Here is a 25,000-nt window from a genome sequence, read left to right as displayed (position 1 = left end):
CACCATCATCACCACCACCACCATCATCACCACCATCATCACCATCACCATCATCATCAAGACCCGCATTTATGCCAAAAACCTCGTTGCATGACTGACACGAGACTTAACATGCAAGGCGTGACAGACACGATCTGCTACGTGTCCCATATATGACTAAAGACTGACATGTGGCACGGCGCTAAGGCAGATGTGCAGATGCGACTGACATGCGAGATATGACATACTTATGACAGCAGTGACAACAGTGACACCTTATGCGGTACTGATGGTTTGAAACGCAGGCGGTTTGTCATGCAGGCCATGCAGGGGGGTCTGTCCTGTGTGACTGATATGTACAAGATTAACATGCTTTGCAGCCTGTCATGAAATGTATGACTGACATGTGATCTTGTGAGAACTTGTAGATCGGGATGACATTTTTATATTTTTTATATATATTTTTTTATATTTTTTTATTAATTTGATTTATATTTTAGTATATATACGTATTTCTTTTTATTACTTTGATTTATTTTTTAGTAAATATACGTTTTTTGTCGATTCATTTTAAGTCAATATTATTCAGATTAAACAAAAAAAATCTTATCAAGACATGAATTTGATTTTAAAGAATCGAAATAGCAGCGACTTAACCGCCTTCGCCTTCGGTTTTTTATTTATTTTTTATTTATTTTTCTAAATTGAACAAATTGTAATTATCTCTTATAATTACGACCACACTTGCCTCCGTCCACAGTTCCCAGCTGCGCGTGAAGCGTGTTAATATGAAGCGTGAAGCACTTAACTTACGGTGCGTTGTATAATGAGCACGAGCGCCTTAGGAGTGTTCCCTACCCCCCACCCCTTCTACCTCATCCCCCACCCCTTTAAACTATCCCCTCACCCCATCTTCTCACCCCATTCCTTACCCCCTACCCCCTACCCCTATACCCCATTCCCCATCCTCCAACCCCCTCACCCACCCCACTTCCTACCCCCTCACCCCATCAACCTATACCCCAACCCCATCCCCCATCCTCTAACCCCCACTCTCACCCTTACCCACCCCATCCCCTACCCCCTCACCCCACTCCCTACCCCCTCACCCCACCCACCCACCCACCCACCCCCATCCTTAGTGGGTCATCACAGGCAGTTCGAAGGCGTACAGTACTCGGGGCCAGAAACACCACAGGGTTTTATAGATAGCGGCTGAGGGGGGAGGGGAAGGGAGGGGAGGGGAGGAGAGGGGAGGGGAGGGGAGGGGAGGGGGTTGAACCTACACCCGCCGACGGTAATAAAATGTGTTATTTACCTGTGCGGGTTCTTCTTGCGGGGATCCGGTGAGGTCTTGTGGACAGATGCAGCCCAGCCCCTCTCCGCCCCACCCCCAGGCCCCTTTCCCCTCTCCCCTCTCCCCCTCTCCCCTCCTCCCAGCCCCTCTCCCTCTCCCTCTCCCCCTCTACCTCACCCCTCCTCCCCTCTCCCCTCCTCCTTCCCTCTCCCCTCTCCCCTCTCCCTCTCCCCTCTCCCTCCCCCCTCTCCCCTCACCCCTCCTCCCCGTCCCTCTCCCTCCCTCCTCCTCCCCCTTTTTTTGGTTCTTTCATCTTTTTTTTATTTTTTTTGAGGGGGGGGGGGCGGCAAAGCTGTCTTGCCAGGTCCGTTCGGAAAGAAGCAGATGAGCTTCGTGTCCGCGCGCGCGGTGGCCTCGTTCCCTCGCGCCGCTGGTCATTTCTGGCGGGTTGGGGTGGTGTGTCATGCACGCGCGCGCCGGACACACGCTCATGACAACGCATGCTCTCATACTCAGACTCAGACTCATATTCGTACACGCACTCGCTACACGTACACGTACTTGTATACGTACACGTACACGTTCACGTACTCGTACACGTACACGTACACGTACACGTACACGTACACGTACACGTACACTCATTCACTCACTCACTCACTCACTCACTCACTCACTCACTCACTCACTCACACACACACACACACACACACACACACACACACACACACACACACACACACACACTCACTCACTCACTCACTCACTCACACACACACACACACACACACACACACACACACACACACACACACACACACACACACACACACACACACACACACGGACCCCCCCCCCCACACACACACACGGACCCCCCCCCCCCCCCACACACACACAGACCCCCATCCCCCCACACATATTTCTACCACTCTCCCTCACCCCCGTTTATGCCTACGCATACACATCACAGGACAGTGACCGGAGATTCTTTATATACATATTAAAGAAAAAAAAGAAAAAAATACATTAAGGAAAAGCTCATGTGACAGCATGACTTGGCTAGGTGACCATATGTTGCGTAACACGGCTTGCGGACGGCAGGACGCATGACAGCTCGTATGACAGCTCGTATGACAAGTCCTATTTGACAGGTTATGGTTGGGTCGCGTTGGGTATGGATGCCGTCATGCAAGATTGAAGATAATGAAATGATTGCCTTTCGTCCTCGTCCTGAAATTCTCGTTCGAGTCGAATTCCTGAAATTCTCGGTCGGGTCGGATTCCTGAAATTCTCGCTCGGGTCGAATTCCTGAAATTCTTGGTCGGGTCGAATTCCTGAAATTCTCGCTCGGGTCGAATTCCTGAAATTCTTGGTCGGGTCGAATTCCTGAAATTCTTGGTCGGGTCGAATTCCTGAAATTCTCGGTCGGGTCGAATTCCTGAAATTCTCGCTCGGGTCGAATTCCTGAAATTCTTGGTCGGGTCGAATTCCTGAAATTCTCGGTCGGGTCGAATTCCTGAAATTCTTGGTCGGGTCGAATTCCTGAAATTCTCGGTCGGGTCGAATTCCTGAAATTCTCGGTAGGGTCGAATACCTGAAATTCTCGGTCGGGTCGAATTCCTGAAATTCTCGGTCGGGTCGAATTCCTGAAATTCTCGGTAGGGTCGAATTCCTGAAATTCTCGGTCGGGTCGAATTCCTGAAATTCTCGCTCGGGTCGGATTCCTGAAATTCTCGGTCGGGTCGAATTCCTGAAATTCTCGGTCGGGTCGAATTCCTGAAATTCTCGGTCGGGTCGAATTCCTGAAATTCTCGGTAGGGTCGAATTCCTGAAATTCTCGGTCGGGTCGAATTCCTGAAATTCTCGGTAGGGTCGAATTCCTGAAATTCTCGGTAGGGTCGAATTCCTGAAATTCTCGGTCGGGTCGAATTCCTGAAATTATCGGTCGGGTCGAATTCCTGAAATTCTCGGTTGGGTCGAATTCCTGAAATTCTCGGTCGGGTCGAATTCCTGAAATTCTCGGTCGGGTCGAATTCCTGAAATTCTCGGTCGGGTCGAATTCCTGAAATTCTCGGTCGGGTCGAATTCCTGAAATTCTTTCTTAGGATGTTTATTTATTGGCGTGTCTTGGTTGGTTTTCATTCATTAATTAAGGGCGATTCATGACTTCTTTGTGGATTAGGAATGGATGATGTCGTGTGATGGATGGCGTCGGCTTGGGAGGTACGTGGTTTGGGAGGTTCGTGGCTTTGGGAGGTTCGTGGTTTGGGAGGTTCGTGGATTGGGAGGTACGTGGATTGGGAGGTACGTGGTTTGGGAGGTACGTGGCTTTAGGAGGTACGTGGTTTGGGAGGTACGTGGCTTGGGAGGTACGTGGCTTTGGGAGGTACGTGGTTTGGGAGGTACGTGGCTTGGGAGGTACGTGGTTTGGGGGGTACGTGGTTTGGGAGGTACGGGTTGGGAGGTACGTGGCTTTGGGGGGTACGTGGTTTGGGAGGTACGTGGCTTTGGGGGGTACGTGGCTTTGGGGGGTACGTGGCTTGGGAGGTACGTGGTTCGGGGGGTACGTGGTTTGGGAGGTACGTGGCTTTGGGGGGTACGTGGCTTTGGGGGGTACGTGGTTCGGGGGGTACGTGGCTTGGGAGGTACGTGGTTCGGGGGGTACGTGGTTTGGGAGGTATGTGGCTTGGGAGGTATGTAGCTTGGGAGATACATGTTTTGAGAGGTACATAACTTACATAAGGTACGTGGCTTGGGGGGTACGTGGTTTGGGAGGTAAGTGGCTTGGGAGGTATGTAGCTTGGGGGATATATGGCTTGGGAGGTACGTAGATTGGGGATGTATCGCTTGTAAGGTACTTGGCTTAGGAGGTACGTGGCTTGGGAGATACATGGCTCGGGAGGCACGTAACCTGGGAGATACATGTCTTGAGAGGTACATAACTTGAGAGATGTATAACTTGAGAGATACATAGTTTGAGAGATACATTGCTTAGGAGGTACATGTCTTCAGAGATACATAGCTTAAGAGATACATTGCTTGGGAGTTACATAGCTTCGGGGATACATGACTTGAGAGACACATGACTGGGTGGATATATATCCTGAGAGACACATGACTGGGTGGATACATAGCCTGAGGGATACATACCCAGCAAAGTCGGTGCCACTTTTAAGCGCGTGTGCTAGGCACCGTGTCGTAACCCGTGTGGCCATCCACCAGCATCATATGTGGGACGAGGATAAAGTATGTGGTGTTCTCACGACCTGCTGTTAAGAGGGACATGTTGGGTAATTCAGAGCATGATTAGAGAACGAGTAGAGAGACACATGACCATTGTGCATGACGCAATGCCTCAGCAGGCAGAGGACAGAAGTGCCAAGGTAGATGACAGGGGTGTTCGAAAGGAAGATCGGTGAATCCCTGGCTGGGTGGATGAGGCGGAAGAGTATTGTGGAAGTGGAGTGGACGACGTGTTGCGGCGGGCGGAGGTAGGTGGCAGGGGAGGGGAGACGTGTAGTGGGGAGGTGTGGCAGGCGCGCAGGGGGGGGGGGGCATTCCCGCGGAAGGGCAGTGGCAGAGATATGGGAACATGCATGGTATTGTAGGGCAGGTGTTGTGGCAAAGGGTCGTCGAAATTGGGGACACTGAAGCAGGGGAGGGGAGTATGGCAAGGGGTTACTGCAGCAGGGGAGAAGAGTATGGTAGGGGGTTACTGTAATAGGGGAGGGGAGTATGACAGGGGGGCACTGCAGCAGGGGAGGGGAGTAGGGGAGTATGACAGGGGGGTACTGCAGCAGGGGAGGGGTGTATGGCAGGGTAGTACCGTTGTAGGGGAGGGGAGTATGACAGGGGGCACTGCAGCAGGGGAGGGGAGTATGGCAGGGGGTACTGCAGCAGGGGAGGGGAGTAGGGGAGTATGACAGGGGGCACTGCAGCAGGGGAGGGGAGTATGGCAGGGGGTACTGCAGCAGGGGAGGGGAGTAGGGGAGTATGGGAGGGCGGTATTGTAGCAGGGGAGGGGAGTAGGGGAGTATAGCAGGGTGATACCGTAGTAGGGGAGGGGAGTATGACAGAGGGTTACTGTAATAGGGGAGGGGAATATGACAGGGGAGACACTGTCGCAGAGAGACAAAAGCAGAGGGAAGGAAGAGGGCACACACTTGCCCAGCAGGGGAGGTGTTGCCGCAGAAGGCCGTGTTGAAGCGGAGGGGGGTGGGGGGTGGGGAGGTGGGGAGAGGCACTGCAGTAGGGGGAGGGGGAAGACCGACAGGGGACACTGGCGCAGAGAGGCAGTGGCAGAGGGAAGGGGGCACGCATGGCGGAGGTGGTGGTGGTGGTGGTGGTGGCGAGTGATATTAAAGTGGTGTTACGGAGCGGCGGCAGCGGTAGCGGCAACGGCACCGGCGGAGGAGGAGGGCGGAGGGCGGAGGGTGGAGGGTGGAGGGCGGAGGGAGGGTGGAGGGTGGCAGTCAGGTTGGCTCGGTCACTGCTGCGTTCATTGCCAGGTTTTTGTGGGTCACATTTCGGCGGCGTTTATTTTGCTCTCTTTATTTCGTCCGCGGCGGAATTCTCTCTTCTTTCGTGGGTGAATTCTCTTTTCTTTCGTGGCGGAATTGTCTCTTCTTTCGTGGCGGATTTCTCTCTTCTTTCGAAGCAGAATTCTCTCTTCTCTCGTGGCGGAATTATGTTTTCTTTCGTGGCGGAATTCTCTCTTCTTTCGTGGCGGAATTATGTTTTCTTTCGTGGCGGAATTCTCTCTTCTTTCGTGGCGGAATTGTCTTTTCTTTCGTGGCGGATTTCTCTCTTCTTTCGTGGCGGAATTCTCTCTTCTTTCGTGGCGGAATTCTCTCTTCTTTCGTGGCGGATTTCTCTCTTCTTTCGTGGCGGAATTCTCTCTTCTTTCGTGGCGGAATTCTCTCTCCTTTCGTGGCGGAATTCTCTCTTCTTTCGTGGCGGAATTATGTTTTCTTTCGTGGCGGAATTCTCTCTTCTTTCGTGGCGGAATTATGTTTTCTTTCGTGGCGGAATTCTCTCTTCTTTCGTGGCGGAATTGTCTTTTCTTTCGTGGCGGATTTCTCTCTTCTTTCGTGGCGGAATTCTCTCTTCTTTCGTGGCGGAATTCTCTCTTCTTTCGTGGCGGAATTCTCTCTTCTTTCGTGGCGGAATTCTCTCTTCTTTCGTGGCGGAATTCTCTCTTCTTTCGTGGCGGAATTCTCTCTTCTTTCGTGGCGGAATTCTCTCTTCTTTCGTGGCGGAATTCTCTCTTCTTTCGTGGCGGAATTCTCTCTTCTTTCGTGGCGGAATTCTCTCTCCTTTCGTGGCGGAATTCTCTCTTCTTTCGTGGCGGAATTCTCTCTTCTTTCGTGGCGGAATTCTCTCTTCTTTCGTGGCGGAATTCTCTCTTCTTTCGTGGCGGAATTCTCTCTTCTTTCGAGGCAGAATTCTCTCTTCTTTCGTGGCGGAATTCTCTCTTCTTTCGTGTCGGAATTCTCTCTTCTTTTGTGGCGGAATTCTCTTTTCTTTTCGCAGAATTCTCTCTTCTTTCGTGGCGGAATTCTCTCTTCTTTCGTGGCGGAATTCTCTCTTCTTTCGTGGCGGAATTCTCTCTTCTTTCGTGGCGGAATTCTCTCTTCTTTCGTGGCGGAATTCTCTCTTCTTTCGTGGCGGAATTCTCTCTTCTTTCGTGGCGGAATTCTCTCTTCTTTCGTGGCGGAATTCTCTCTTCTTTCGAGGCGGAATTGTCTCTTCTTACGAGGCGGAATTCTCTCTTCTTTCGAGGCAGAATTCTCTCTTCTTTCGAGGCGGAATTGTCTCTTCTTACGAGGCGGAATTCTCTCTTCTTTCGAGGCGGAATTCTCTCTTCTTTCGTGGCGGAATTCTCTCTTCTTTCGAGGCGGAATTCTCTCTTCTTTCGTGGCGGAATTCTCTCTTCTTTCGAGGCGGAATTCTCTCTTCTTTCGTGGCGGAATTCTCTTTTCTTTCGTGGCGGAATTCTCTCTTCTTTCGTGGCGGAATTGTCTCTTCTTTCGTGGCGGAATTCTCTCTTCTTTCGTGGCGGAATTCTCTCTTCTTTCGTGGGTGAATTCTCTCTTCTTTCGTGGGTGAATTCTCTCTTCTTTCGTGGTGGAATTGTCTCTTCTTTCGTAGCGGAATTCTCTCTTCTTTCGTGGCGGAATTCTCTCTTCTTTCGTTGCGGAATTGTCTCTTCTTTCGTGGCGGAATTCTCTCTTCTTTCGTGGCGGAATTCTCTCTTCTTTCGTGGTGGAATTGTCTCTTCTTTCGTAGCGGAATTCTCTCTTCTTTCGTGGCGGAATTCTCTCTTCTTTCGTGGCGGAATTCTTTCTTCTTTCGTGGCGGAATTCTCTCTTCTTTCGTGGCGGAATTCTCTCTTCTTTCGTGGGTGAATTCTCTCTTCTTTCGTGGCGGAATTCTCTCTTCTTTCGTGGCGGAATTCTCTCTTCTTTCGTGGCGGAATTCTCTCTTCTTTCGTGGCGGAATTCTCTCTTCTTTCGTGGCGGAATTCTCTCTTCTTTCGTGGCGGAATTCTCTCTTCTTTCGTGGTGGAATTGTCTCTTCTTTCGTAGCGGAATTCTCTCTTCTTTCGTGGCGGAATTCTCTCTTCTTTCGTGGCGGAATTCTCTCTTCTTTCGTGGCGGAATTCTCTCTTCTTTCGTGGCGGAATTCTCTCTTCTTTCGTGGGTGAATTCTCTCTTCTTTCGTGGCGGAATTCTCTCTTCTTTCGTGGCGGAATTCTCTCTTCTTTCGTGGCGGAATTCTCTCTTCTTTCGTGGCGGAATTCTCTCTTCTTTCGTGGCGGAATTCTCTCTTCTTTCGTGGGTGAATTCTCTCTTCTTTCGTGGCGGAATTCTCTCTTCTTTCGTGGCGGAATTCTCTTCTTTCGTCTGAAAAATCTAAATTCCAAGCTCTGAGTATCCGTGCTATTTCTAACTAGTTATGAAAGTTAGTACAATGTTTATCTTTTTTTTTTTTACTTTAGGTACATATAAAATATTACAAGAAAGATTACATAATTAATTTTATTCTATATTTTATATTTCATTTTAGTATATATTGTACAAATACGTCAAGAAAGATTGAATGATGTTTATATTAAATTCTAAAATATTAAAATATTTTAGAATATAGGTCATATTTTTTGCATTAAAGTTTCTAATACTACAAGCCATTTTTTTTTCTCTTTTGAAACGGAATATTATTTTAGTTTAAGAAAGACTGACTGAGGTCGTGATGAACCTCCCGATAAACACACACACAACACAGAATAAACTTGTATGATGTTTATGCTTGTATGTAGTTTAGCAATCCAGCGTGTACATGAAGGAAGAATCATGTTGTGATATGTGGCGGATTATGTAGTGCCCCTTGTCAAAACGCATAAACACATACTCCCACATAACACATCAAGGTTTTGCGAGTTTTTTCCCCCCTCTCGCATGTTTGGGAGGGCTGGGTGAGGGGGGTGAGGGGGGTGAGGGGTGAGGGGGTGTCGATCACGTCACTTTCAACGAAGAGGGCCTTTGCATAACGTATGTGATGCATCGACAGGTTCAAAGTCGTGGGAAAGATGCAAAGGTTAACAGGTCGTGACGTGTTGCAAGGCTCATTTCTCGGGCGCGTTTCTCCCTCGTACTTTTTTTGGGGGTGGTTTTTTTTTTATATTAAAGTGGATTTGAGTTGTTTTTTTTTATATTGCTTTTGCTTTTAAGAAGGTGACTTTGTCTAAATCAATATATATTTATTTTTTCGATAGACTGAATTTTTTTTTTTTTTCTTATTGATTAAGGTGATGTGTCTGTGTCTAAAACTGTTTTGGAGAAATATAATTATATTTATATATATAAATATATATTTATATATATATAATATATATATATACATATATATTATATATATATATATAATATATATATAATATATATATAATTTTTTTTTTTTTTTTTTTTTTTTTTTTGTTGTTTTTTTTTTTTTTTTTTGTGATTTACATGTGTCTTTTTTTCCTAATTAAGGAAAAGAACAATAGATGATTTGCTTTCTTGGAACAAGGGACTTAAAGTCAGATTTTTTTTTTTTTAATTAAAGTTAATTAGGTGCGTCTTTGCCTAACTGAGAAACAGTGATTGCATTAACTTTGAATCATATGAAGTAAATTCAGAACTTTTTTATTAAGATACTTTAGATATATCTTTGAAAAAAAAAGAGTAGGGGATTTTTTTTTCTAAATTGAAGAACATTTTTTGATGAAGGGTAATTTCGATATGTCTTTGTCTATATATTTTTTTTCTTGTCTTTGTCTAAATTTTGTTTTGTTATTCTGGATCAATGGTCTTATTATCGGATCATCTTGTCAATATATGATGGGTATGAGTGTTTTTTTTTTTAACTGATAGCTGTGTTTTGCATCAGATTATTTGTGTTTGAATTTGTGTGTAGACATTTTGGATGATGTTCATGGTGATGATGTTAATGATTGGCTGTTGATCATTACCATCATCATTATTATCTTTATTATTATTATGAGTATTACCATTATCGTAATACTCATTATCATTATCATCATTATTATCATCACTTCATTATCATCATTATTATCACCACTATACGAAAATCATCATCATTATCACCACTACAACCAATACCATAATCATGAAGGTGGCACTACATCATTATCATCATTGCCATCAACATCATCATCACCATCAACATCATCATCATCACCATCATCACCACCACCCAACAAACTACTGCCACCGCATTTGCCATCACCACACCAGGACCTACTCTCTGGCATCACCATCAAAACCCTCCTAATGATGACCACTGCTGTAGTAGTAGACCATCCAGGTTGCAGCCTCCCCCCTCCCTCCCCCTCCCCCTCCACCTCCACCTCCACCTCCACCTCCACCTCCTACTCGCTCACTCGCTCTCTCGCTCGCCAGCTGGTCCCGCCGCGTACCCGGTCCCGGTTTGGTTGCCTCCCCTCGCCTCCCCTCGATTGACCCTCGCCTCTTCTTTTTTTTTCCTCTCCTTCGTCTGCCCTCTTGCCTCTTCTTTTTCTTTTCCTCCCCTTCGTCTGCCCTCTTGCCTCTTCTTTTTCTTTTCCTCTCCTTCGTCTGCCCTCTTGCCTCTTCTTTCCTCGACTGCTCCCTCTTCTTTCTTATTTTCTGTCTCTCCTCTTCTTTGTGTGGCCCCTCGCCTCCTCTCCTTCTTTCCTCAACTACCCTTTCATCTTTCCTTAGACTGGTCTCTCTTTACCTCTCCTCTTCTCTCCTTGACTGGCCTCGCCTCTTCTCTTCTCTTCTCTTCTCTTCTCTTCTCTTCTCTTCTCTTCTCTTCTCTTCTCTTCTCTTCTCTTCTCTTCTCTTCTCTTCTCTTCTCTTCTAGACTGCCCTCTCTCCTCCCCTCTCCTCGCCTCTCCTCTTCTCGCTCGCTTCTGCTCGACTGCCCTCTCCTCCCCTCGACTTTGCCTCCTCTTCTTTCTTCGACAACCTTCTTCCCCCTCCCCTCACCTCGCCTCTTCTCCCTCCTCCTCCCCCCTCCCTTCCCCTCTCCTCTCCCCTTCCCCCTCCCCTCACTTTCCCCTCCCTATCCCTCTTATCTCCCCTTCCCCTCTTCCCTCCCCTCCCTATCCCTCTTCTCTCCCCTTCCCCTCTCCTCTCCCCCTCCCCTCTCTTCTCTCCCCTTCCCCTCTTCTCTCCCTTTCCCCTTCCCTTCCCCTTCCCCTCTCCTCTCCCCTTCCCCTCTCTTCTCTCCCCTCCCTATCCCTCTTCTCTCCCTTTCCCCTTCCCCTCTCCTCTCCCCTTCTCCTCCCCCCTCCCTTCCCCTCTCTTCCCCTCGCCTCCCCACGCAACAGTCACGTTCCCATTCCGGCTTGGCCGCTCGGCGCTTCTCTCACCTTGTAGGGAACGAGGGACGGAAGAGGGGAAATGATGAACAAGGAATAAGGAATGGTGGATAAGGCACAAGGGATAATGAAAAAATGATTGTACTACATTCTAAGGTGCAATGTACTGATGAACAAGGCACAGGGAATAATGAAGAATGCGCAAGGGATTATGAACAAGATGCATTGTATGGTTAAGAAGGCACCGTGTACAATGAACACTGCATAATTTTAAAAAAGGGATATTGTACAATGAACAGGGCACAATAGATAATGAATAAGACACACTCTACAGTTAGCAAGACAGTGTACAACTAACTAAGCACAATATACAGCGAACAAGAGCACAGTGTACAGTGAACAGCACACAAGATACAAGTCACACATAACACACGGAACACTCAAGAAACAAGGCACAAGGAACATGACTCAGTGAACACAAAACCACAAGGACACACAAGCACAACGACCAACCAACCAACCAACCAACAAGCAAAGAACAACAACAAGAAAGCCACCATGCACAATGAACAATGAAAATTAACCAACAAGCTCTCCCCGTTCATAAATTGTTACGTTCACCGCTTCGGCCACGGTGCGGGGCGAGGGGCTTGGTACGGAGGGGCGAGTTCTCTTCCCTTCCGTTCCCTTCTCTTCTCTTCTCTTCTCTTCTCTTCCCTTCCCTTCCCTTCCCTTCCCTTCTCTTCTCTTCTCTTCTCTTCTCTTCTCTTCTCTTCTCTTCTCTTCCCTTCCCTTCCCTTCCCTTCTCTTCTCTTCTCTTCTCTTCTCTTCTCTTCTCTTCTCTTCTCTTCTCTTCTCTTCTCTTCTCTTCTCTTCTCTTCTCTTCTCTTCTCTTCCCTTCTCTTCTCTTCCCTTCCCTTCCCTTCTCTTCTCTTCTCTTCTCTTCTCTTCTCTTCTCTTCTCTTCTCTTCTCTTCTCTTCTCTTCTCTTCTCTTCTCTTCTCTTCTCTTCTCTCCTCTTCTCTCCTCTTCTCTTCTCTTCTCTTCCCTCCCTCCCCTCCCTTCCCTTCCCTTCCCTCCCTCCCCCTCCCTTCCCTTCCCTTCCCTTCCCTTCCCTCCCCCTCCCTCCCTTCCCTTCCCTTCCCTTCCCTTCCCCCCTCCCTTCCCTTCCCTTCCCTTCCCTTCCCACGCCACCACCCAGTTATGATCGTGGATGAATTAGCGTAGGGGGAGGTCTTTTATTATAAGTGTCCGGGAGTCATTTATTTTGTATTTTCTTAATGACGATTGCGAGTTATTTATGGATGTGTTTTTTTGTTCAAACTGTTTTCAGTTTTTATTATTATTATTTTTTTAATGACGATTGCGAGTTATATATAATAATATATATATTTTTTATAGATATTGTCGAGGAATTTGACTTTATTTTGTTTTGTTTTCTAAAGTTGGGTTAGGATTTATTCATGTATACGGTTTTGTTCTCACGGTTTCTGTTTTTTTTTGTGTTTTGTTTTTCATAAATAGTTTTGGAATTCAGTGGGTTTTTTTATATACGATCAAGATTCATTAATGCATTATGGTTTTATTCACACGGTTTCATTTTTTTTTTCTTCCTCTGAATGGGACCAGATTTCATTAATGAATACGGTTTCATTCACAAGGTTTCAGTGTTGCCTTATGAATGAGATTAGGATTCATTCATGCACACTGGGTCATTTATAAGGTTTCAGTATTTTATGTCTTTTAATCGGATTAGATTCTGCTCATATTCGCGGCCTCGTATTTTTATTGTTTTATAAGTGAGATTAGATTAATTTATGGAAACGGCTTAATGTTTTTTTTTATTTTTTTTTCTTGGAAATGGACTAGTTTTAACATAGATAGCGAGGCACTGTTACCAAAAAAGATATACTGGCCTTCTATAGTAATGTAAGATTAAGTTTTAACCTTCTAGAGGTAGGCCTATTTCTCTGCTAAATTTGAAGGAAGAGGTCTCTCTATTGGGGCCTATTGCTTGAAAGACAGACCTATCTACTGTAGTGCTAAAACTTGAAGGAATTAGGCCCATGTATAGCAGTGCTAAAACTTGAAGGAATAGGCCTATGTATTGCAGTTCTAAAACTTGAAGGAATAGGCCTATGTATTGCAGTTCTAAAACTTGAAGGAATAGGCCTATGTATTGCAGTTCTAAAACTTGAAGGAATAGACCTATGTATTGCAGTTCTAGAACTTGAAGGAATTAGGCCTATGTATTGCAGTTCTAAAACTTGAAGGAAGAGGCCTATGTATTGCAGTGGTAAAACTTGAAGGAATAGGCATATGTATTGCAGTTCTAAAACTTGAAGGAGGAGGCCTATGTATTTCAGTTCTAAAACTTGAAGGAGGAGGCCTATGTATTGCAGTTCTAAAACTTGAAGGAATAGGCCTCTGTGTTGCAGTTCTAAAACTTGAAGGAATTAGGCCTATGTATTTCAGTTCTAAAACTTGAAGGAGGAGGCCTATGTATTGCAGTTCTAAAACTTGAAGGAATAGGCCTCTGTATTACAGTTCTAAAACTTGAAGGAATAGGCCTATGTATTGCAGTTCTAAAAGTTAAAGGAATAGACCTATGTATTGCAGTTCTAAAACTTGAAGGAATTAGGCCTCTGTATTGCAGTTCTAAAACTTGAAGGAATTAGGCCTCTGTATTGCAGTTCTAAAACTTGAAGGAATTAGGCCTATGTATTGCAGTTCTAAAACTTGAAGGAATTAGGCCTATGTATTGCAGTTCTAAAACTTGAAGGAACAGGCCTATGTATTGCAGTTCTAGAACTTGAAGGAACAGGCCTATGCATTGCAGTTCTAGAACTTGAAGGAACAGGCCTATGTTTTGCAGTTCTAGAACTTGAAGGAACAGGCCTCTGTATTGCAGTTCTAAAACTTGAAGGAATAGGCCTCTGTATTGCAGTTAAAAAACTTGAAGGAATAGGTCTATGCATTGCAGTTCTAGAACTTGAAGGAACAGGCCTCTGTATTGTAGTTCTAAAACTTGAAGGAATAGGCCTCTTTATTACAGTTCTAAAACTTGAAGGAATAGGCCTATGTATTGCAGTGCTAGAACTTGAAGGAATTAGGCCTCTGTATTGCAGTTCTAAAACTTGAAGGAATTAGGCCTCTGTATTGCAGTTCTAAAACTTGAAGGAATTAGGCCTCTGTATTGCAGTTCTAAAACTTGAAGGAATTTGGCCTATGTATTGCAGTTCTAAAACTTGAAGGAATTAGGCCTCTGTATTGCAGTTCTAGAACTTGAAGGAATTAGGCCTCTGTATTGCAGTTCTAAAACTTGAAGGAATTAGGCCTCTGTATTGCAGTTCTAAAACTTGAAGGAATAGGCCTATGCATTGCAATTCTAAAACTTGAAGGAATGGGTCTATGTATTGCAGTGCTAAAACTTGAAGGAATGGGTCTATGTACTGCAGTGTTAAAACTTGAAGGAATAGGCCTGTGTATTGCAGTGTTAAAACTTGAAGGAATAGGCCTGTGTATTGCAGTGCTAAAACTTGAAGGAATAGGCCTGTGTATTGCAGTGCTAGAACTTGAAGGAATTAGGCCTCTGTATTGCAGTTCTAAAACTTGAAGGAATAGGCCTCTGTATTGCAGTTAAAAAACTTGAAGGAATAGGTCTATGCATTGCAGTTCTAGAACTTGAAGGAACAGGCCTCTGTATTGTAGTTCTAAAACTTGAAGGAATAGGCCTCTTTATTACAGTTCTAAAACTTGAAGGAATAGGCCTATGTATTGCAGTGCTAGAACTTGAAGGAATTAGGCCTCTGTATTGCAGTTCTAAAACTTGAAGGAATTAGGCCTCTGTATTGCAGTTCTAAAACTTGAAGGAATTAGGCCTCTGTATTGCAGTTCTAAAACTTGAAGGAATAGGCCTATGTATTGCAGTGCTAAAACTTGAAGGAATGGGTCTATGTACTGCAGTGTTAAAACTTGAAGGAATAGGCCTGTGTATTGCAGTGCTAAAACTTGAAGGAATAGACCTATGCATTGCAGTTCTAAAACTTGAAGGAATAGACCTATGCATTGCAGTTCTAAAACTTGAAGGAATAGGCCTATGCATTGCAGTTCTAAAACTTGAAGGAATAGGCCTATGCATTGCAGTTCTAAAACTTGAAGGAATAGACCTATGTATTGCAGTGCTAAAACTTGAAGGAATGGGTCTATGTACTGCAGTGCTAAAACTTGAAGGAATAGGCCTCTGTATTGCAGTTCTAGAACTTGAAGGAATTAGGCCTATGTATTGCAGTTCTAAAACTTGAAGGAATAGGCCTATGGATTGCAATTCTAAAACTTGAAGGAATAGGCCTATGTATTGCAGTTCTAAAACTTGAAGGAATAGGCCTATGTATTAGTTCTAAAACTTGAAGGAATTAGGTCTATGTATTGCAGTGCTAAAACTTGAAGGAATAGACCTATGTATTGCAGTTCTAAAACTTGAAGGAATAGGCCTATGTATTAGTTCTAAAACTTGAAGGAATTAGGCCTATGTATTGCAGTTCTTAAACTTAAAGGAATAGGCCTCGTATTGCAGTTCTAAAACTTGAAGTAGGAGGCCTATCTAATGAGATTTAAAATTTGAAGGCAGCCCTTTCTATTGCAGTTTTAAAGTTATAGGCATAGGCTCATCTAAGTTCAAAACAGGTAATAACCCAAGGAAAAAAAAAATCTTACTTGTCCCAATAGCAATTAAGGAAAAGTTAACAGAGAAAGAAGGAAAAGAAAAGAATAAAACAGCAGGAAAATTAAAGTGCAAAGTTAAGTGGGGAAAAGAGTTCCAAGTTGGCAGATTTTTAAGGTCGAATTCATGTCTGATGATTTTTTTTTTTTTTTTTTGGCAACTTGGAATTGGAAAGAGTGAGAATTTGAGTTAGAGTGAGAGTGAGAATGAGGCTTGGATTGGGATTGAGATTGAGAATGAGAGTGATAGTGAGAGTGAGAGTGAGAATGAGAATGAGAATGAGGCTGGGATTGAGAGTGAGAATGAGATTGAGATCGGGATTGAGAATGAGAGTGAGAATGGGAATGGGAATGAGAATGAGAATGAGAATGAGAATGAGAGTGAGAGTGAGAGTGATTGAGAATGAGATCGGGATTGAGAATGAGAATGAGAGTGAGTGTCAGAGTCAGAGTGAAAGTGAGAGTGAGAATGAGAGTAAGAGTAAGAGTAAGAGTCAGAGTGCGAATGTGAGTATGAATGCGAGTGAGACCGATGTCTAGTTACAACCCTGAAGGGGGGGGGGAAGTAAGTTAGCGGCATAAGATTTGAATATGAAAGGGGAAATATGATGTTTATGCATTGTAGTACGTGCTGGCGACTGCTGGTTCGGTTACTAGCGTGGCATTTGAATTTGAAAAGGAATATTGATGTATCGTTATTGCATTCGGTACAAGTGCCTAGGCGAGTAACGTAGATTTTGAATTTTATTTTGAAATTTGAGTTTTGAGTGAGATGAAATTTTTAATGATAAAAGATGTATGATATGTAGAGAAGTTGTATTTTAATATAGTGGGTAAGGCTATCATAGTTGTGTTTGGTTTAGAAAAAATTATGATGATTAATAGTGTTTATTCCGCTTTATACCGTGAAAGTGAACAAACAGGATATGCAAGGTGTATCGTTGTTGTATAGTTTCTACAAGGGAACAGGCCGACTTGCATGCAATATCCTCCCCTCCTCCCCCCCTTCCCCTCCCCCTTATCCCACCCTTAACCCTTCCCCTTATCCCACCCTTCTCCTCCCCCTTATCCCCCCCTTCTCCTCCCCCTTATCCCACCCCTCTCCTCCCCCTTATCCCACCCTTAACCCTCCCCCTTATCCCACCCTTCTCCTCCCCCTTATCCCACCCCTCTCCTCCCCCTTATCCCACCCTTAACCCTCCCCCTTATCCCACCCTTCTCCTCCCCCTTATCCCACCCTTCTCCCCCCCTTATCCCACCCTTCTCCTCCCCCTTATCCCACCCTTAACCCTCCCCCTTATCCCATCCTTCTCCTCCCCCTTATCCCACCCTTCTCCTCCCCCTTATCCCACCCCTCTCCTCCCCCTTATCCCACCCTTAACCCTCCCCCTTATCCCACCCTTCTCCTCCCCCTTATCCCACCCTTCTCCCCCCCTTATCCCACCCTTCTCCTCCCCCTTACCCCACCCTTCTCCCCCCCTTATCCCACCCTTCTCCCCCCCTTATCCCACCCTTCTCCTCCCCCTTATCCCACCCTTCACCCTCCCCCTTACCCCCCCCTTCCCCCCCCCTTTTCCCCCCCCTCTCCCCCCCCTTAACCCACCCTTCCCCTCCCCCTTATCCCACCCTTCTCCTCCCCCTTATCCCACCCTTCTCCCCCCCTTATCCCACCCTTCTCCCCCCCTTATCCCACCCTTCTCCCCCCCTTATCCCACCCTTCTCCTCCCCCTTATCCCACCCTTAACCCTCCCCCTTATCCCATCCTTCTCCTCCCCCTTATCCCACCCTTCTCCTCCCCCTTATCCCACCCTTATCCCCCCCTTCTCCTCCCCTTTATCACCCCCTTCTCCTCCCCCTTATCCCACCCTTCTCCTCCCCCTTACCCCACCCTTCTCCTCCCCCTTATCCCACCCTTAACTCTTCCCCTTATCCCACCCTTAACCCTTCCCCCATTAACCATCCCTTATATTATATTTTATTATATTATATGTAGGATATTACCCATCCGCCAACGACACCACTATCACAGCATCATCAACATCATCATGTTAATTTGCGTATGTGTGATCACGCGCTCATAAGCCCAAGAAATGCTAATTACCGCTACACCATATCTTAAAATACCGCTCAGTGCTACACCATATCCTAAGATACCACTCAGTGCTGCACCATATCCTAAAATATCGCTCAGCGCTACACCATATCCTAAAATACCTCTCAGTGCTACACCATATCCTAAGATACCACTCAGCACTACACCATATCCTAAGATACCACTCAGCGCTACACCATATCCTAAGATACCGCTCAGCGCTACACCATATCCTAAAATACCACTCAGCGCTACACCATATCCTAAAATACCGCTCACTACTACACCATACCACCCGTGCAACACTCCACATCACCCGTGCAATGAGAAAACACACCCGTGCAACGAAAGCCACTCGACGCGTCCATGGGTGTACCGGGATGCACGTTGATTGAATGCATGGGACTCTCCTGCTCTCCCGGGACTCACCCTCGCCCTGTGTGTGTGTGTATGTGTGTTTGTGTGTGTGTGTGTGTGTGTGTGTGTGAGTGTGCCTTTAAGGATGATAAGGGTGAAGGATAGGGGTGGGGAAGGGGGAGGGGAAGTGTGGGATAAGGGGGAGAAATGATGAGGGAAGTAAAAGAGAATGGGGATAGGAAGAGGGAGGGAGGGAGAGAAAGGAGGGAAGGGTGGGATAGGATAAGGGGAAGGGGGGAAGGGTAGGATAGAGGGAAGGGGGAGGGGAAAGGTGGGATAAAGGAGGGGGGAAGGGTGGGATAAGGGGGAAGGATGGGGGTCGGATAACATAGGAAAGTGATATATGAATGATAATGATGATAATATAATAATGATAATGATGATGAGGATGATTAGCATATCAGTGATGGCATTGATATCAATAATGATAATGATAATGTAAGATTGAAATTATTATACAAGATATGATGACAATATGATATATGATATACAGATATTATAAGATATGATAACGGAACGATATAGGATATAGAGATACAATTAATAATCAGGATTCTAAAAACAAAAAAAAAACAAAAAAAAAACGAGCAGTGTTGCATCAACCTGAACACACTGTTGCACCAAGCGTGGAAAACCCCCGCTGTTGATTCAAGGCAATATCAGTTGCAGGCACACACCCTCTTGGTCGACTTACACTCTTCAGCAATGAAGTCAAGGGTGTATATATATATTTTTTTATCTTCATACAAATATCGCCAGATTCGTTTTACGTGTGATAGGGGAGGTCGAATATCTCTTTAGTTTTTCTTCGTATTTGTACCTTTTTTTATTTTTTATTTTTTCGTTATTGATGTACCTTTTTTAATTTTTTTTTTTCGATGTTGATGTACCTTTTTTTCGATGTTGATGTACCTTTTTTTGATGTTGATGTATCTTTTTTTAATTTTTCGATGTTGATTCGATCATTATTTGATGTGTTTGATTCCTCGCACTTTGGGTTATTGCGAGACAGGTCACAGGTCACAGGTCTCGCTAAATCTTAATCTCTCGCGATTTTATCGTATGTCTTAGTAGGGGAGAGGCAAAGATCTCGAAAATTTTCATGTTATTTTTTTTTCTCTCGAATGCGATTTAATGTTTGTTAATTGGGTCGTCTTGCGTGCGATCGCTCGTTATCGGGATCTCGTTATAGATCGCGAGACTCGCCACGAGTGGACTTACTTACTTACGTAATCTCAACGTGAACTAGATCAGCTATCCGCCTCTCACAAGAATATCTTTCCTTTGCTGTAAGAAGTGTTAGATATTTTTGTATTGTCTAGTTTTTTTGTTGTTGTATTTCGTCGTATCTTGTATATACTTTTTTATTTATTTATTAAATTTTGTATTTAATCTGTGCTAGTTTTTTTGTATCGTCTCCTAGACTGTTTACTAGATTTTCTTGTGTCTACTCTACTCCTAGATTTCCCTGTGTCTACTTCACTCCTAGATATCCTTGTGTCTACTTCATCCTAGATTTCCTTGTGTCTACTTCACTCCTAGATATCCTTGTGTCTACTTCACTCCTAGATTTCCTTGCGTCTACTCCCTGCTAGATATCGTATAGAATCCTTGTTAGGTGTTCTTTGTTATGTTCTCTGTTAGATTTTCCCTGCGAATATTCCCCTGCAGGTCCTTTTCTATATTCTCCCTGTCAGATATTCCTGTATATTCTCCCTGTCAGAGAGGGAGAGGGAGAGAGAGGGGGAGGGAGAGGGAGGGGGATAGGTAGAGGGAGGAGGATAGGTAGTAGGAGGGGGAGGGGGATAGGTAGAGGGAGAGGGAGAGAGGGGGAGAGGGAGAGAGGGAGAGAGGGAGAGAGGGAGAGAGGGAGAGAGGGAGAGAGGGAGAGAGGAGAGAGGGGAGAGGGAGAGAGAGAGAGAGAGAGAGAGAGAGAGAGAGAGAGAGAGAGAGAGAGAGAGAGAGAGAGAGAGAGAGAGAGAGAGAGAGAGAGTGTGTGTGTGTGTGTATGTGTGAGTAAGTGAATGAGTGAATGAATGAATGAATGAGTAAGTGAGCGAGAGAGGGAGAGACACGTCCTTGTACCTACTCCCAGTCGGAGTATCCTGCCCCTGGAGTATCACCCTGCAACATGCCAAGGCACTATTGCCGTTGCAGTTGAAATGCTCATTCCGGTGCGCCTGCCACGCCCATATATGCTCTTTGTGTTTGTTTCTGCAATGGGCGGCGGCATCTCGTCGGGTTTCTTTCCTTCTATTATGGATGTTGCGTTTAGTGTTGATGTTGGTATCATATGCAGAAACGGACATTATTGTATCCCCACACTCAAAAAAAAAGAAAAAAAAGCCAAAGAACAAAAACAACAAACACAAACAAACACAAATACCCATACATCGACACCGACACAAACACATAAACAAATAAAGATAGAAAAACACCCACATCGACACAGAAACACAAATACAGATACGAACAGACAAACACACCCACACACACAAGCACTAGGAAACAAACAAAAATACAAACAGACAAATACACCCACACACACACAAGCACACGGAAACAAAACACAGATACAAACAAACAAATACACCCCCACACACACAAGCACACGGAAACAAAACACAGATACAACCAACCAAACAAACAAACACACCCACAAACACACAAGAACACAGAAACAAACACAGATACAACCAAACAAACAAACACACCGAAGCACAAACAACAAACAAAACAAAAAAACAAAACAAACACACCAAAATTCTTATCATTAAAAAAATCAAGTACATTTTATTCCCCTCATTACTCGCCTTATCGGGTTGTCTTGGCTTTAGGGAGAGAAAGGGGGAGAGGGAGAAATGATGGAGGGAGTGAAAGAGAATGGGGATAGGAAGAGGGAGGGAGGGAGAGAAAGGGGAGAAGAAGGAGAAGAAGAGATTTAAGAAAGAGGGGAGATAGAAGGAAGTGGTTATGGATTTAGGACACACACTTGCGCATGTGCACATGGAGGTCTGCACGAACGCACTGACTGACTGTCCGACTGACTGACTGCATGTCGACTGACTGACTGACTGCATCTCGACTGACTGATTGACTGTCCGACTGACTGAATGTATGTCGACTGTCTGACTGACTGAATGTATGTCGACTGACTGACTGACTGTCCGACTGACTGACTGCATGTCGACTGACTGATTGGATGGCAGATTGACTGTCCGACTGAATGACTTACCGACCGACTGACAAACCTACTGGCTAACAGACTGACTCACCTACCCACCCACCCATCTACCCACCCACCCACCCATCCCTCCTTCACACAAATAAAAGCACATATGTACAAGCAAACCCCCCCTCCCCTCCCCTCCTCTTCTCTCCTCTCATTTCCTTTCCTCCCCTCTCCTCTCCTCTCCTCCTTTCCCCTCCCCTCTCCTCTCCTCTCCTCTCCCCTCCTCTCCTCTCCTCTCCTCTCCTCTCCTCTCCTCTCCTCTCCTCTCCTCTCCTCTCCCCTCCCCTCCCCTCCCCTCTCCTCCTCTCCCCCTCCCTCCCCTCCCCTCCCCTCTCCCCTCCCCTCCCCTCCTCTCCTCTCCTCCCCTCTCCTCTCCTCTCCCCTCTCCTCCCCTCCCCACTAAACATTTCACTCCCTCAGAAAACGTTTATCATTCCTACAGCGAGATGAGCCGGCGAGAAATCAGTATTGGGTTTCTCAAAACGTTTTATTTTTTTGTATTTTGTTATTATTATTCTTTTATTATTCTGGCGTTAAACTGAGATGTTCTTGTAATGAAGGGAGAGGCTGTCCGTCATCTTTTGTATCGCTGTTGCCTCAGCTGTCTTTCGTCTCGTCTGTCTGTGATGCCTCTCTTTCAAAAGGGCGCCATTAGCATTGCGTGGGGATTAGCGAAACAAACCGAAGCATTGTTATACGTATTATTTTTTTTTTAAGATAATTCTTTATTTTCCCCCAACTCGTTATAAGCCATTGTTGTCATCTTTCGTGAGTGAGTGTATCACGTGTTTTTTTTTTTTTTTTAAGGTCGGGGCGATAGTGTATTGTGAATCTCTTGTTGTGGGCGTGAGAGGGTGTATGTCTGTGTTGTTAGCGTACGGGCGGTTTTTTTTTTCCTTCGGGGTAGAGTTTCCCACCAAACAGACTACTATTGTTTGTTCCGTAACATCAGCATGCCTTGAACATTATTTTTTATTTTTATTATGAATATAGCACAGTGTTTGTTGTGTGTTTCCCTTTGTGTGTTAGGGTTATCCTATGTGTTTACTCTTGTTTATTATGTGTCGTGTGTGTTTGTATGTGTGTGCTTGCGTTTTAGCTGTGTGTGCATGTGCTTTTTGTGTTTTATGCCTTCCATTACCTTCTTATCCTAATTCTCAATTAGCATAAGGGCCAGAATATAATGAGCTTTTTTTTTAAATCCTGTCTAACGCCTAATGTTTAATGTGTCCTTTTTTATGATGAGATACGGTCACAGCAAGAAAGGTTATTAAGGGACGTGACGTTTCGAGTTGAGTTTGTCTGTCTCCGCATCAGCTGTTAAAATCGAAACGTGTGAAGAGGAAGCTAAATTGACTCGAAACGTCATGATTTTATTTTTTTTTCTTCATTTTTTTCATTTTCTAATTTGTCTTTTCGTTCTTGGATGTGCCCTTTCTGTTGTAGCTTTTTTCTGTTTTTGTTTTCTGTTCTGTGTTGTCTTGTACCCGGCGTACGTTTTGGTTGTTTCTTATGTATAGTTTACTTGGTCTTTCCTTTTTCTGCGTCTCCCTCTCCCTCCTCCCTCCTTCCTCCTCCCTCCTCCCTCCTTCCTCTCCCTCCTCCCTTTGCGTCTCCTTCTCCCTCCTTCCTCTGCCTCTCCCTCTCCCGTCTCTCCTCCCTCTGCCTCTGCCTCCTTCCTCTCCCTCTCCCTCCTTCCTCTCCCTCTCCCTCCTTCCTCTTCCTCTCCCTCCTCCCTCCTCCCTCCTCCCTCTCCTTCTCCCTCCTTCCTCTGCTTCTCCCTCTCCCTATCCCTCTCCCTCCTCCCTCTCCCTCTCCCTCCTTCCTCCTCCCTCGGCCCCCCCTCCTCCCTCTACCTCCCCCCCTTTCCTTCAAAAGCTCGTATCCACATTCTACTTTTCGTTTCAACTATTTCTTCGTACTTTGTTTGACCTGTACTTCACGCCCTCTGCGACGTGGAATCTTGTGTCCGCTGTCGCCTTTATTCAGTAGCCTGCAGTCTAATTGCAGTCGCTGTTTCCATTATGCAGGCCTGTGTATGCATTTTATGCTCTGCAAACTGTGCGGCCTATGTCCCTTTTCAATCTCCTTTCCCCACGCCTTCCTCTCCCGCCTCTCTCACTCCCTCTCTGTGGATGGTATATATCCCCGACCCTGGGTAGTCCACGTTCTTTTCATTTCCCTTCCCTTCTCATCCTCCTCTCCCTCCTCACTCTCTTCTCCTTTCCTTCCTCCCTCCTTTACCTCTCCTTTCCTTCCTTTCTCGCTGCTCCGCTCCCCCTCCCCCTTCCTCCCTCCCTCCTCTTCTCCCTCCTCCATCCCTCCCCCTTCCTCTCCTTCCTCCCTCGCTGCTCCTCCTTCCCCTCCCCCTCCCCCTTCTCTCCTTCCTCTCCTTCCTCCCACCTCTTCTCCCTCCTCACTCCCTCCCCCTTCTCTCTATCCTCCTTCCCACCCCCTCCTCTCCTTCCTCCCTCCCACCCCTCCTCTCATTTCTCTCCCTCCTCCTCCTCCCCGTCCTCCCTCCCCACCCCCTCCTCCCCTTTCTCTCCCTCCCCCTTCTCTCCCTCCCCCTTCTCTGCTTCCTCCTCCCCCCTTTCCGCAGCCCCTATGTTATTGTGCATCCCTAGTATACTCCCCTGCCCCTGCCCCTAGCGTGGGCTAGGCTCGTGTCCGTGGGCATTTCATGGGCATTTTGATATTAGACGACAAAGGATAAACGATGTTATATCTAAGCAAATGACATTATTTCTTTAGTTTTATTTTGCAATTGAGATTCATTCAGATAATGATGATGATGATGATGATGATGATGATGATGAATGTCGACGATCGTGCAGGTTCATCAGCATGTTGCAGAGGCATGTTACCTTTATTTATTTGTTATTGGTGTTTGTTGACGGGCGAAAATATACATGACTGCAGCTTAGCAACTCTTGTTCATGATCGCAATTGCGTGCCCGTTTGCAATTATTTTTTTTTCTTTTCTTTTCTTCTGATAAGGCATTGGTAAGGAGAATTTGTTTTGTTGAATTAATTTATTTATTTGTTTCTGTTTTTCTTACTTGCAGGTGAGTGTATGGCAGCGGACGATGATGTTGCAAACGACCGCTTCTTGCAAGGTACGATCACCTAGATTGAGTGTTTCAACCGTGGCGATCGTGGCATATCTTAGATTATCGTCTGGGTTGGGTCGAGGGAGTGTTTTTTATTTATTGGTATTGGGTGAGTTAGGATATTGTATTTGGCGGTCTTGGTTGAGTCGAGGGATGGGATTAACGGTTTTGGTTGAGTCAGGATATTGCATTAACGGTCTTGGTTGAGTCGAATGATGAGATTTGACCATCTTGGTTGAGTCGAGATATTGCATTTGGCGGTCTTGGTTGAGTCAAGGGAT

The 25,000-nt window shown here is 45.6% G+C and overlaps 1 protein-coding gene across 1 annotated transcript in view; it reads left to right on the top strand.

Moving 5' to 3' along the window:
• LOC122258188 (uncharacterized) overlaps positions 1 to 25,000 on the top strand; it is a gene marked incomplete in the record, with an annotated part of 191,567 nt that overhangs the window by 50,459 nt on the left and 116,108 nt on the right. The window contains 1 exon segment of the mRNA XM_086534400.1: positions 24,675 to 24,725. Within this exon segment, the coding sequence (XP_086390526.1) occupies positions 24,696 to 24,725 (30 nt within the window).

This window comes from Penaeus japonicus, unplaced genomic scaffold (assembly GCF_977035675.1).
Source record: "Penaeus japonicus unplaced genomic scaffold, GWHDUDI00000001_assembly GWHDUDI00000041, whole genome shotgun sequence".
NCBI lineage: Eukaryota > Metazoa > Arthropoda > Malacostraca > Decapoda > Penaeidae > Penaeus > Penaeus japonicus.
The sequence above is the reverse complement of the archived record's forward strand: the minus strand, read 5'-3'. Positions and strand labels throughout refer to the sequence as shown.